The sequence below is a fragment of the Cryptomeria japonica genome, chromosome 10 (assembly GCF_030272615.1).
Source record: "Cryptomeria japonica chromosome 10, Sugi_1.0, whole genome shotgun sequence".
In the NCBI taxonomy this organism is placed as follows: Eukaryota; Viridiplantae; Streptophyta; class Pinopsida; order Cupressales; family Cupressaceae; genus Cryptomeria; species Cryptomeria japonica.
This window is the reverse complement of record NC_081414.1, coordinates 757,571,154-757,584,784: the sequence shown is the minus strand read 5'-3', so window position 1 is coordinate 757,584,784 and position 13,631 is coordinate 757,571,154. Positions and strand designations below refer to the sequence as shown.

Below are 13,631 nucleotides of genomic sequence, written 5' to 3'. Positions count from 1 at the left end.
TCCAAAACAGCCCCAAAAAAAAGTGAGACCAATAGGCGTGCAAAAGAGACCCCAATAGTTGTGCAGCTGACATGGCATCACCTAATTCGTTACTTTTTACAATATTAGTATATTTATTAACAACTATTGGTACATCTCCTAACAACTGTTGGTACATTTCCTAACAAAAATTGATATTTTTTGTTTCAAACAATAGGTTTTATTTGTTCAATTTTTGGAACAAAAGGTATCAACAACCCTCACAACAATTGATACATGCTCAACTAGTGGGTCCTTTCCCCTAATACTAATCACTTAATTCAGGTGTTTTGAATAATCAAAAAAGAAAACACTTTGCACGGTAGTTTCCTGAATAAAAATAATCACTTAGTTCGGTGTTTACAGGTGGAAACATGCTAAAAACTTTTTCATTCCCGTGCTGCCGTGAATCTTCCAGCCAGCTTCCACATTATATAAAATTACATAAAGAAACTTAGTTTCACGGAGAACAAAGAAGATCGAACCATTGTATCTCTGAACAAAAAGAAGTGCATTGGTGAGTTAACAACATGCTAAACTCAAATAGATTGTTTTGTCTGTTTTCAGTAGTATAAATAATTGCACTGCATAGATTTTGTGAACAATGCAAATTTGTGAGTCAAATTTCTCTATCTAACCTAATGCTTCATTGAAGTTTTCTTTTTGATCTAAGTTAATTGTCTTTTTTGTTCAATAGTATGAATTATGGTACCCTATCCCGTCTGCTCGGCTTCAAGTCTATCAATGCCTTGCTAGGGTTTGTAATTTTTTTTGGTATAACCCTTTTGTGAGTTGTCCTTTGGTTTAGTTTTCATGATCTTCTTCCATTTTATCCAGGATTTATCCAAAGGTAGAGATGATAGCGGACTAATATGACTCAGTGCAGGCAATTATTTTTGCAGCTTTGTTCTTTTAAGACTATTGATTATGGATGCTTAAATTCTTTGATGATATGGCATTGTTATATTGTAGTGTGTTTATGCGATCAGAACTGTTTGACTTTAGGTTTGATCATTGAAAATGCCCTACTATCTCTGATTTGTTTTATGATAGGTAAATTTGGACCCTAGCTTAGGGTGTAGTCAGTCTGATCAAAATTACCTGTGTTTCTCTGGGTTTTGGGAACACTAACAGCGAGATGTCTGGACTGGGTTTGGTGACAGCAGGATATTTCTGGATTTTGGGGATGCAGGGACCACTATTATAAATAATCATATAAAAACAAATTGACTTTAAGTTAAAAATTTTACCAACAAAACAATATTCCCTCCCTCGTTCTCTATGGGGTCCTTCCTCCACCTTAGGTAGGGGATGGAGTTCTCCTAAATGCACAAATTCATAAGAGCCAGCGAAACGAATACTTCATCTACTTGAAAAATAGAGCAGACATTTCTATTTGAGTGAAAACATTGTTTGAATTCTCTTATGCAGTGTATGAGGATCTTTATTCATATGAGAGCAGATTAAATGGTAGGCCAGGAGACGAACAGTCCAAATTCAGCGGGTAGATTAATCTTGATGATAGTGAAGATCAATCTGTAAGAGCCTCAACATGGTAGATGATGTTAGCATCATTGCTTATGCCTATGACTGGATCCATAGTGACTGAAACCTCTTGTCCTAGAGCTTTCTCACATCCATTTAAGTGTTTGTAATTTGCGTTTCACCAATTGGAAGAGATATTCCCTTTTATGTAGTTCAGGTAGCTCCCGACCAATTTCCAACAGACACTTCTCAGCTTTTTCATGTGAAGAACTGATCTGATCCTTAACAATTCACCCAAAGTACTTATAGCTTATGTCATACGGTTCACCAAATTTCAAGCTAAAATTTAATAACGGGTGAATTTAAAGAAAACCCAAAAAGAATCTTTCGCTTTGCCCTGAAATTCATATAGAAAAGAGTTTTAAGGTTTTTTCATTAAAATGTATTTTCAATTAGTTTTTTCAAAGCAAGACTCAAATGTGAAAAATTTAAAATAAAAAATTCTCAAGCTTCACTGTTATTTTATGGGCAGCTTTGTCCTGTGAGAGTGCTTAACATTTTGTTGACAGTCCGGTGTTTATTGTTCAGCCTTGATGTGCCGGTCGCTATTGCAAATGTGGGCATTGTGGACTGCCCTGTGTTAACTACTGTTTCTGTGTTGCAGACTGTTGATCAGTGTAGAGTGCTGTTGTGACTGCAAGATTTGAAGAGAGATGGGACTAAGACCCTGTATTATTGTATTTGGCCATTTCTACCAGAATATATAATTAAATTTTAATAAAGACTATATCATATAAAATGGGTGATTTCGAACAGACAATCAAAAAAATTTATTCTTTAACTTATTTACAGTTCTTCGTCAAGTGTGGCACAATGCAAATTCTCCTTCACTGATTTGCTCCATCACTTTGGCTCCTAAAAATTCACAGAACTGTAATACAGTTCAATGAAGACTGTACCGAAAGAAACAGCAACTGCAAATGTTTTTTCCTTAGGGTTATTTAAAAATATTTTAACATTTTCCTTTTCATTTTAGTTTTTCTTAATCAGAAGGTGCATTGATATGAAAACCCTAATATATTGTAAAGGTGAAGGTTATATACCCTATAGTTTGGGGCTTAAGGTTCCTTTTCTTCATGTCCAAGGACATTCGCATGTCATGGAGTGGGACCCAGGGGAGTATGTATTTGATAAAGCTACTCCCAGCATTGGCTGTGAATTTTCCATCCCTTAGACGTGGGTAGAAGTAGAACAATGGTTGAGCTTGACCAGTTACTGTGACTGCCAAATATCTTCTGTACCAGTTATTTTCATTGTAAGTCAAATTTGAAACCAATTACATTTTCCCTTTCTTTTTGTCAGATCTGATGTAAAATCAAATGACAATAATGTAATTATGAAGGTTCATTTTCTGTATGAGATAAGGATCTCTTGATAGCAATGGATGAATAAATCTTTATTTCTAGTTGTTAAGAATAAGTAGCAGTGTGTGATGTTCCTCTATATTTCAGTGAAACCCTATCCTATAGAAATAATTAGATAAAAACAAAAAAATAAAAGTAATACACAGGTGAAGGAAAGTCAGATTAGGCATATTGCACTTTCAGCAAACGATTATAACACTGGATCTATGTGGAGAAATCCTTTTGGGAAAAGCTCCACTGTCAAAGAGAATAAAAGTCTGTATTCTATATTTCAGTGAAACCCTATCCTATAGAAATAATTATATAAAAACAAAAAAGAAAAGTAATACACAGGTGAAGGAAAGTCAGCTTAGGCATATTGCACTTTCAGCAAACAATTATAACACTGGACCTATTTGGCGAAATCCTTTTGGGAAAAGCTCCACTGTCAAAGAGAATACTATTGATTTTAAGGTAGTGCTCGTTAACCACAGGCAAACATCAGATCTGTTGCCTTCCCAACCATAGATGATAAGCTCTTATCGTCACCCCCGAGCACGCTACATAAATTTCTCACCATCAATTGATCTGCTTGTACATGAATTTGATCTGCCTGATTATGATCGAACTTGCTGTCTCATCTCTTGTTCCAAAGAGGGAAGACCATGTCCATATATATCCATCGAAAGGAGATATCCAAGAGTTGACTCTCATCAAGGAGGCACAACCTCATGAAGCATCGCATGCCTTCAAATGAGGGGTGGCGGACTTTAATCAAAAGTTGGTTTCTTTGAAACAAATTCGATAAGTCAAACTCGATAATGTATGTTTAATCATTAAACCTGATAATGCATATGTGACTTAATAAAGATATTAAAGGATTAATATTAGTTGATAGATTCATCAAATGTGTAAGGCCAATAGGCCATTCACACATTTGATCTTGTTGAGTCGGCTTGTAGGATTTCTACCGACGCTATATCATCAACAAATACAAGTCTGTATTAGTTGCAATAAAAGTGTCATCAACGCATCAACTTCTCTGTCATGCCTCCGCCATGATACATCTACCATATCTCTAAAAGATAAAATGAGAAAGTTTAGTTATGTAGAAAATGGCCTTATTTATAAGACTTCGCCATTTTGTACCAAATCAACCCCCACTTAATGGGATTCCTCCCTTTAGTTGGCAGACTTGTAAACTTAAGAAACCATTAAACTAGATCACTAGTTATTGGCCGACTCCCTTATGAAATGAACGATAAAATAAAATATAAATTCAATGATAGCTGACTCGACTATCAACTCCTAAACAAAGACATAAAATATATTAATTGCAGATATTGAGGAAAATATAACGTAGAGAGGAGAGGCTGCAATTACAAATGGCTAAGACAGCAATCATTGATTCTTCTACGTAAATAGTGATAGAAAGATAACACCTCATTACATTAGGGGCTAGCCTGAATTTTATCAGGACGTAAACCTAATGAATATAGTAATAAAAGGAAGTAATATGTTGTTAAGGAGATGTGATTATACCAGCCACTTGTTAGTGAGGAGGTACGGCTGTTAAGGAGTGATCTCAGTTAAGATAACAAGAGCTGTTTAGTCAGCAAGAGGCAACGGTTATCATCAAAAGAGACATCCCTTTTAGAAAGTGACACTACGGGGGACCCTCCAAGGTCGATGGGAAGATATATATACAACACCCTGGGTTACTCCAAAGGGGGAAGATTGAAGTATCTGCATTTTCAGGAAGGGAAACAATCACATACCCTTCAGACAGAGATACACAAATCATTTTATCAGCAATCTGAGTATTCATATTAATTTTGGTGATATGATCTACATTATGAGTAAATATACATTTATGTATAAAATAGTGTTCATATGATCTTAATAATGTCATCTCTGCTGTATTAAGTCTGTTATACATTTCCAAATCTGCATAAGATAGAATGAACAGGATCTGTAGAACTCCAACCAATCAGACTTTCCATTGTGGAGGGGATGATATGGTACATATAAGGAGGGTAAGCAGCCAAAAGTTCCATACCCCTGAACTCTAAAGATTTGAGCAGGAGGTAACGTAACGGTGGTATTTCCATACCCCTGAACCAGTGGGATAGGCTCAAAGGTTCCTTGTATGATCTCCCATGGTACTTCACAATAGCAATGGGTTGACTGGAAGGATCTCCAAAAACATTTATTGAATACTATAAGCATGAACGTTCTATGTGTACATTGTTGAATATTATGTTTATCCTACAACTCCTCATGTGCATCCAAGTATTAATTCACAAAAAGTTGTAGATATCACCATTATGCATTAGGATTGCAATTTGATATCACGCTTTCCTAACAAAAAGAACACAAATTTTGAGAGAGGAAGAATTAACTATTAAATTGCTATCTAATGTATCCTGACAAGCAAGCATAGGTAATCACACTGCTGTGGCTATCCCATGGAATGACAATCAGTAACATTCTCATTTACCAATGGATATTATACTAGTCTATTGATCTAGGGGATACCTATTTGGAACATAACACTTTGAATGTCGCCAAGAACTATTAAGAGTGCCACAAATAGAAAGTGGCTTCAAGGGACCCCCTTGTGTTTAGATAAATTTGTCACGTCTTAGATAGCAATTGTCCCCGTGATGTTAGTTTTCTTGTTCCTGGGTGATATGTTGAGCCACTGCCTTTGGTGTGCATGCAATGAATCCCAAGGGATGTATGTCGTATCCCTATGCTCTAGCACTGAGAAGAGGGGTGATTGTATACACATGCTGCCTTCTCAAGGTATGTGTGAAGGCTTCCCATACATGAAATCAGATTGTAGAGAAATTATCCATGTTATGAAGTCAATACCAATGTTATCTTTGTGCCGATTCTAGGGTAATCTATATAGGATAATTCGAACCCGACACTGATGATGCAGTGGCACAAATCTTGGGTTATGCCAATCAGAATTGTGTGAGTCTAATCCTGGGTTAATTTAGTTGGGGAAGTGTTTGAAAGCAATATTGTCTTGCATGGTGTAAGTCTAAGATCCCTTACATATAGCCTTATAGGAGTGAAGTTCAGAAGCCCCATGTGCTCTAGCTCCGAGAAGAAATATGAAGCTTCCCATGTGAGCTTCATATGGTGACCTCCTAATGGTGCAAAACCACTGACGTGATGATGCTCTAAGATTATAGTAGTGAATGCATGGATGCATAAAGTATGTGTTTTTATCCAGCATGTTACTGATAACCAGTGTGTTACTGATACAGAAAGCTTCGCGCTTGTATGTTGCAGAAGGCTGTGTTGATAACCAGTGTGTCACTGATACAGAAAGCTTTGTGCGTGTAAATATGTTGCAGAGAAGAGGTGACTTTTCCCCAACTGTCATGGTCCACTCATCCATAATGTTGTTTCAGCAAAAGCACATGAATTTCTAAGAACCAACAAATGGATCAAGAATGGTTGCTTCTTCCAAAAAGACTAAAAGGATGAATATCCCAACATTATTCAGTTGTATGACTTTTGTGCTGACATTGGCTACATGTTGATGTAACTGAAATGTGTTTTGTTTTGCACGTCTTCACCAAGGTCTTTGCATTTTGTTGCAGTCAAACCATGTCATATTCTTTCATAGGATGAAGCATATGTTGTGATTGGTATTGCTTTTGCAACGCTGTGGTTGAGAAGTCTGCTCGTATGTTTGAAGGTTCCTCTGCATAGAGCATTGTTGAGGGTTCTGAATCTGTAGTTGCACTGAATGCTGTTGAGATGTTTGTGCAGCTCTTTCGAATCTGACAATGAGATGCAGGCTAAAGTATTGGAGCACAAGTAGAAACTTGGAACCTGTATCCCTTATTAATTAAAATAGTCACATCTAAGTTTCAGCTAGGTAACCCTGCAGAACTCCACATTTCCACTCGTATTATTATACTTTTTAATTTGTTTGAGTGTTGCCAGTATTTCTGTTTTTTGTCAATTAAACTGTGTAAACATTTTTCTCCCTACTAAAGTAATTATGCTGATGAGATTTGTATTAAACACAGATTCACATTTTATAAGAAAACGTCCGGAGCATGGGTTATCCATGTACATCTACACGTTTATTTTTTGGCATGTTTCTAATGCAATTTTAATGCCAGATCCAATGGGAAGCAGAAAGACAGGATACATGTCTAGAGTAATAAAGGTAAGGAATTTAGTCTCTCATCTGGGAGCAATCAGATTCATACTAATTCATGACGTTAGTTTAGATAACTTAGCTTGGGGGACTGATTCGATGCTTTTCGTGGTCAATATTTGGTGTTCTTAGACAGTCTTGTGGCAATGCTTTATATCTTGCCGTAGTTTAATTTAATAGTGATTTTTTTTCAGGTCAAATATGAAGATGAGATGAGGCGGATTAATGTGAAGACTGAAGATGGGAGACCAGACATATCTGTAGAGGACCTGAAATCCAAGATTTGCAATCTTTTCGAGTTGAACGGGGATGCCCATGAGCTTAAACTAAGATATACAGACGAAGATGGTGATGTTATTGTTATAGCAAATGAGGATGATTTTCTCGATGCATGTAGACAGAATCTCTTCCCTTTTCGTATGGAAGTATCATTTGGTAGAAACAAAGGAAATTGTCTAAAACGCAGTGAAACTGGCTTATATAATTTGGGGCCGTGTGGTGGAGGAGGGGGAGCATACTGGAATGATGGAACATTTGAAGGAATAAATGGAATTACTGTAACCATGGATACAATATCCTTGATTTCCATTCAGTTTAATTATGCTACTGCAAATGGTACCACTCACTGTGGAGCCCGACACGGAGGAGCAGGAGAGGCAATTTGTACGGTAAGTAATCAATATGCTTTGTAAGAGGGATTCTTATTTTCAGTGCTGTTTCTTGCAAATATTCTCTATTTCTTCTTCACATATTGGCTTTTGTTTGTTCCATATATCGAGTGGTGTACAGAAATTTGAGTATCCAAAAGAAAAGCTGCAAAAGATAAGCGGATATTGTGGAATTGTGTGTGATACGTGTACAGTCATCAAAGGTTTATCGTTTGAAACCAACCTTGCAAAATATGGTCCATTTGGTGTAGCAGATTGGGCTACTTTCGAGTTTAATTTAAGAGCAAGAGAAGTGGTTGGTGTTTATGGCCGAGCTTGTACTAGATATTTGGGCTCTATCGGTCTCTACGTGCTTCCTTAATGCTACCAAAAAAACTCAAGTTGGGAAATGAAGCTAAGTCAGAGTTATTAATGTTTTTTGTAAGGAAATGTTCTAATCTGCTTTGTTTCGTTTCAATCTGACCCAAGTGTTATAGGCCTGTAATAAGTTCGAATAGAGTTAATTCAGTTAATTATACTTTGCTGCTCTCAGATGCACTAGGCTGATCGTTGTAACTATTTGACCTATTTGATCTCTGTAATTATTGTACAGATGTTTTATTATGTAATTTGTGATATGGGTTATGATTTATGCAACGTTTAATATGAAACTCTTTAAAAGAAATAATTTATTTATATCATTTCGTATTTTCTACACCTCATCTTGTGAGGCTATTGGTATGGTTGTGCAGCTGAAACAATGATAATTGTGCAATTTCAAATTACATTGTTATATATTATAATCATGGTTATGAATGTGTAGAGGCAAACCTATAATGTATTATCATAATGGTTGAATGTTCTGTAGGTTTTTTTGGCCCTACCTTGATTCTGCTCTTAGCTGAGCTTGGCTTTTCGTGTTAACTTTCTTATGTTTTGTTGTGTAGTTCCTTTGTGTTAAGGCGCTAGTGTTGCCTTCGGTCTTGTTGGTTCTTCAACCTGTATGTCAGTGGCCTCTAAAGATTTATCAAGTCTTATTCTCAAAGATATTGAAAGCTCGGCCAATGATAAAAACATAGATTTTATTACTGTTCTGTCTGCACTTTAAATTTTGCTACACCTAGGTGAGTTCCCCTTCATGACACCAAATAAAATTATATGATAGAATTATAGAATGATGTCTTGCAGATGTGAAACTTCATACACAAACAAGGATTTGTAATTTAATTCCTAAGAGTACTTATTTCCTTTCAATATGTTAAATCCAATGCGAAGAAAGCAAATAATTACAAGTAAATATTGGCTGGTTTAAGATTCGTCATATTGAAAGCAATTCTAAGATCAAGGGAATACATAGAGACAAACTAGTCCCTATCAAGGGTTAAGAGTCACTTTCCCTTATGTCACAACGTCCAAACATATTATGATGGTCATTTTGAATGCTATTACTTAATAATATAGTGACTTACGAAGAGCTTGCAATGCGATCCTCCTTAATGATCCATTCATGATTATAACAACCCCATTATTTTCACGAAAGCAATTATACTATTCCTTAAACAAAAAGTAAAAATGAAAATAATTTAGTGCAGCAAATGTACATGAAAAACTCTATGATCCTTGATCATATTATTCAGAGAAAATTTTACATCACAAAGTAAGACAATTACACTTTGAAGCATGTATTCATATAAGCTTCTATCAGAATATAACAATGTTGCCACAATTGATTTGTATAGACACAATATGCCATTTCCTATAACAGACCAAAATAACTACTACATCCTACAATTCATATTTGTTGGGAGTCTTCCTCAATAACCTAAGACGACCAATTTGTCATTTTGTTACACTCTATAGTGGAATATTGATATGAACATGTTCTCATGTTAAAGCCATGCAATAGAAATTTGCAACACCTTGAGAACATGAAATATACCTCTTTTGAAGGTCATTCGTGTGTCAGAATCTTTCCTATAAAGTAGGTGTGAGCTATATACCTTGCATCCAAAGTTACCTTAGTTTCCTATCAAGGCTAGCATTGCGAAAAATTGGGTCCACCTTATTACCTAAAAATATAGATGCATTTAAAGTGGGCAAAGTATTATTGAATTTTGCATTTCATCATTCAGCATATTTGTTTCACTATTATCATTCAAAATTTCTTTCAAAGTCTCAGAATAATTTTCCTTTTTTAAAAGGGGCACTTGGATCAAATTTTGCATGACTTAATATAACTCCCATTATTGTTACATGTGAAATCCAAGTACTCAAGATATCTCTCAAACTTGCTTCATTATTCACATTAATAATATATTGTTTTTTGAAGTTATTGTAATTAATCCATGCGTCATCCAACATATGTAAAATACAAGACAACCTATGACTCAAAAGGTTGATTAATTAACAATATCTTTCTTTCTTTTATTGCCTTCTCCTTCAAGTCTATAATCCTGAACATAAAGGATGCTTTAAGGAGGACGGATCAATGACTTTTTTTCGTTGTACTCCTATAATAGTTTTATGTGGTCCTTTTGCAAATTTTCAAAATCAGCTTGTAGTTTCTTGGCTATTGCTCTATCGAATAGGGTTGTGCTTACTACCAAGGATGGTACTCGAGGAGAAAGTGTCATTTAGCCTTTTGAGGAGAAAGTGTCATTTAGCCTTTTGAAAATTATACTTCTTGCAAGCTCATTTATGGCCCTTGCCAATTGAGGTTTCTTGTTTTTAGAAGTTATTGCCCATATGACCAAGGCTTGAATTTTGCACTAAACTCCAAACCAAAGTATAACTCCTTTGCTTGGTCTTTAGAAGCTTACACATCTTCATTATTATTTTGTCCCCTGATGGTATCTAAAGCAATTTTAGATGCTATATCTGACCCAAGAAACTATAAGCAACTACCTTCTTTTACTAACCTTTGTTCCTCTTAGGAGTGATCATGTTGACATCAAAGTCAACTTCTTCCATGATCTTTCTTGTCATTTCTTTCATCTCCTTATTATTTACCTCCCCTAAGTTCTCTTTGTTCATTTTTTGCAAGAAGCATTTTGTCTTCTTTGTAATTAGGAGTTTTCAAAATTCCTTGGACTAAACAAATTTATCATCTAATAGGAACTCAATACATGCTAACGCCCTCCCATCATTTACAATTTCACCTCCTTCTCCAAGGCCTGGCAACATTATTTCTAGACGAGCATTATTTAACTCCATCCTGTGAGGTGAGGCAATCACTTGTATCTCTTCCTTTTCAATCTCATTTTCCCCTATCTCCTTAGTGACATAATATTCAACCAATGGTTGAATTTATCCTATTAATTTAATCCTACTTGAGGGAAAGCAACTCCTAGACTTCTAGTTGTGACCATTAGTAGTTGATGAACTAGCTTCTCTATCTTGTACTCTTGATGATGCATTGATTCTCCAATAGAAGTTCAAAATTTTAATTTTGAAGATAATGGAGATAGTCTAAAACCAAGAGTAGAATCATTATCCAACATCTTTAACATTGTAATAATAGGATCTTTGGTTTTCAAAATTGTCCATTTATAACTGGTATCCTCTTCCTTCCTCTTTCTTTTTCCCAAAAGGATCTTGATCCCTTTCCTATCTTGGGCCTCGATATCATAAGTGTCGTTTCTAACTAAATCTTCTAGCTCATCATATTCATGGTAATGTGCAAACTTCCTCGCCTTTATTCTAATTTTTCATTTTCTCCCCCTTCATCCTATAAGCCTATAGCTTCAATGATGTTAGTAATTATAATCCCTATTTTGAAGTGATTGAGAAATATAAGAACACAATGGTGTGGGAAAAATGAACCCCTCTTATGTTCTCTTAAATGGATTTTTTTATGGCTTATTCAAGTGCCACATTATTCTAAAAATGCAATTCTATCAAGAATAAATTTTGTCAAATGTGTGACCAATATTTGCACCATAGACCTTGATAATTGTTGTGCTCAAATGTTGGAATAAATCGCCCCAATGATGGTCATATCTCTTTTCTAGTTGTCTCTTTTTGGGCATAATCTTTTTTTACATTATTTGGCATTCTCTTCCTTGGACAACCCAATAACCTTAACATCTATACAGAGTATTCCTCAAACATAACATAATCTTATATCTTGCAATGGATGTCCCATATGTGGATTCATCTTTGGACAATCATTTGATCTCCCCAAGGGTTTGGAGTGCTTTTTCCCAAATCTTCTTTCCATTGTATAGTAAAATGTGATAATACATTGAATACCATTTGAAATATGAAATTCTATCATCAACCCTACAAGACACCAACTCTTTGTGAATTCCCTCAACAATGTATGATGCGTAGTCAAAATCTCTTGTCAATCTTTGTGTTGGATGTCAAAAACCATCATCATCAAATGGATTGGCACTTGTCTCTTGTAATCAATTACCAATACTTGACATAAGACATACTATGTCATTATGAAGTATTTCTTAAATATATCCACACTAAAACCATTAGAACTACACCCTCAAAATTGTATATGTAGACACCTAAAATTGTCATGTCTAATTAAATAAATATTTTATTTATTTAATTACTTTAGCTTAATTCTTCTATTAATTAAATAAATCTTTATTTATTTAATTAATTCATTTATCCTCTTCTAGCCTTATTTCTCATTTAAATAAATACATTTATTTATTTAAATTATCCCTTTCCTAAATTAAATAAATATTTTATTTATTTAATTACCCTACTTCTTCTATTAATTAAATAAATCTTTATTTATTTAATTAATTCATTAACCTTTTCTACACATGACACATGTCATTCATCTCTTATTTCCTACACTACCTACCCCTTTCATTATTTTGGTATTTCTTATACCTACCCTCTAATCCTAGCCGACCTCTCTTTTTACACCTCTCAATCTTAACCCTCCATTTTCTATTGTGTCTTCTATTTAAGGAGATGCTTTCTTCATTACCAAGACCCCTAATGACTGATTTTGGAGGACTTGGCTACACTACGATCCTACTTGCAACCACATTCCGTTCTTTGTTGAGCTCTTGTGCATACAAAAATCTGAGAGCAAGCATATCAAACAAGATCAATGGAGATAGGAAGAATGGAGATCAAAAACCCTAGTGGACATGTGATGGTATAATCTTTGTGATTTATTGAGTTATTTTGCATTGTCTTAGGTTATCTTCATATGTTATGGTGGATCTTTGTTCATTGTTAGGCTAGGGTTTGGTGGTTGAATCCATTTTAGTCTTTCAATATTGTTGTTTATTGCTATCCATTTTCACCATATACATTTTGGCACGCCCGGTGGGACTCTTGTCCCTTTGCATTTAACATTTTGTTGCAGATTTTGCATTTTTGAAGTTGCAGATCGGACGATTTCGACGACATTTTAGGTTTTTTTCGCGTCTGCGAGTGTTCGGATCGCGTTTTTGTATTTCAGAGGCGTCTGTGACATCTTTTATCGCGTCTGTGTTTCTGTCATTTTCTATTTTTGCAGGTTTCCGAAAGTCGCGTCTGTGATCCCGAATCGCGTCTGTGAACCATACTATCGCGTCTGCAGAATATAGAGGCGTCTGTGTTCTGAAATCACGTCTGCAAATCACAGAACCGCGTCTGTGTCGGACAGACGCGTCTGTGTCTGGTATAACAGCGTCTGTGCATTCTGTTTTTGCAAATTTTTTTCACGTTTTTCGATTCGGCTTTTCGGATTTTGTACTTAGGGTTTTCAGATCTGGTTTATTTTTGGCTAACCTTTGCAGATCTAGCTAACCTGGTTTGTGCAGCTTACTTTGGAGGCAAATACGTTTTTGTTGAAGGCCCCTTTTCACAAAGTCTTTTTGGGTTTTTCTTAAAATTTACCTAACTTGTGTGTTTGCAGGAAGGGGTTAT

General features: G+C 35.3%; 1 protein-coding gene across 3 annotated transcripts; it reads left to right on the top strand.

Moving 5' to 3' along the window:
• Positions 1–349: 349 nt before the first annotated feature.
• LOC131054940 (jacalin-related lectin 19) lies at positions 350–8,438 on the top strand. 3 transcript variants are annotated; one of them, XM_057989543.2, is made up of 4 exons: positions 350–535; positions 6,962–7,104; positions 7,290–7,763; positions 7,885–8,438. In XM_057989543.2, exons 2-4 carry the CDS (start codon positions 7,003–7,005, stop codon positions 8,122–8,124), a joined length of 816 nt encoding a protein of 271 aa, XP_057845526.2. In that variant the 5' UTR covers positions 350–535; positions 6,962–7,002; the 3' UTR covers positions 8,125–8,438. The 3 variants fall into 3 exon arrangements, with proteins under 3 accessions (XP_057845526.2, XP_057845528.2, XP_057845527.2); XM_057989544.2 differs by having other exon boundaries at positions 352–535; positions 7,058–7,104; XM_057989545.2 differs by lacking the exon at positions 6,962–7,104 and having other exon boundaries at positions 351–535.
• The last annotated feature ends 5,193 nt before the right edge of the window (positions 8,439–13,631 follow it).

Coding starts and splice junctions, on each gene's coding strand:
- LOC131054940 (XM_057989543.2), top strand. CDS start 7,003: ATGTACATCTACACGTTTATTTTTTGGCATGTTTCTAATGCAATTTTA. Junction 7,105..7,289: donor ACATGTCTAGAGTAATAAAG/GTAAGGAATTTA, acceptor ATTTTTTTTCAG/GTCAAATATGAAGATGAGAT. Junction 7,764..7,884: donor CAGGAGAGGCAATTTGTACG/GTAAGTAATCAA, acceptor AGTGGTGTACAG/AAATTTGAGTATCCAAAAGA.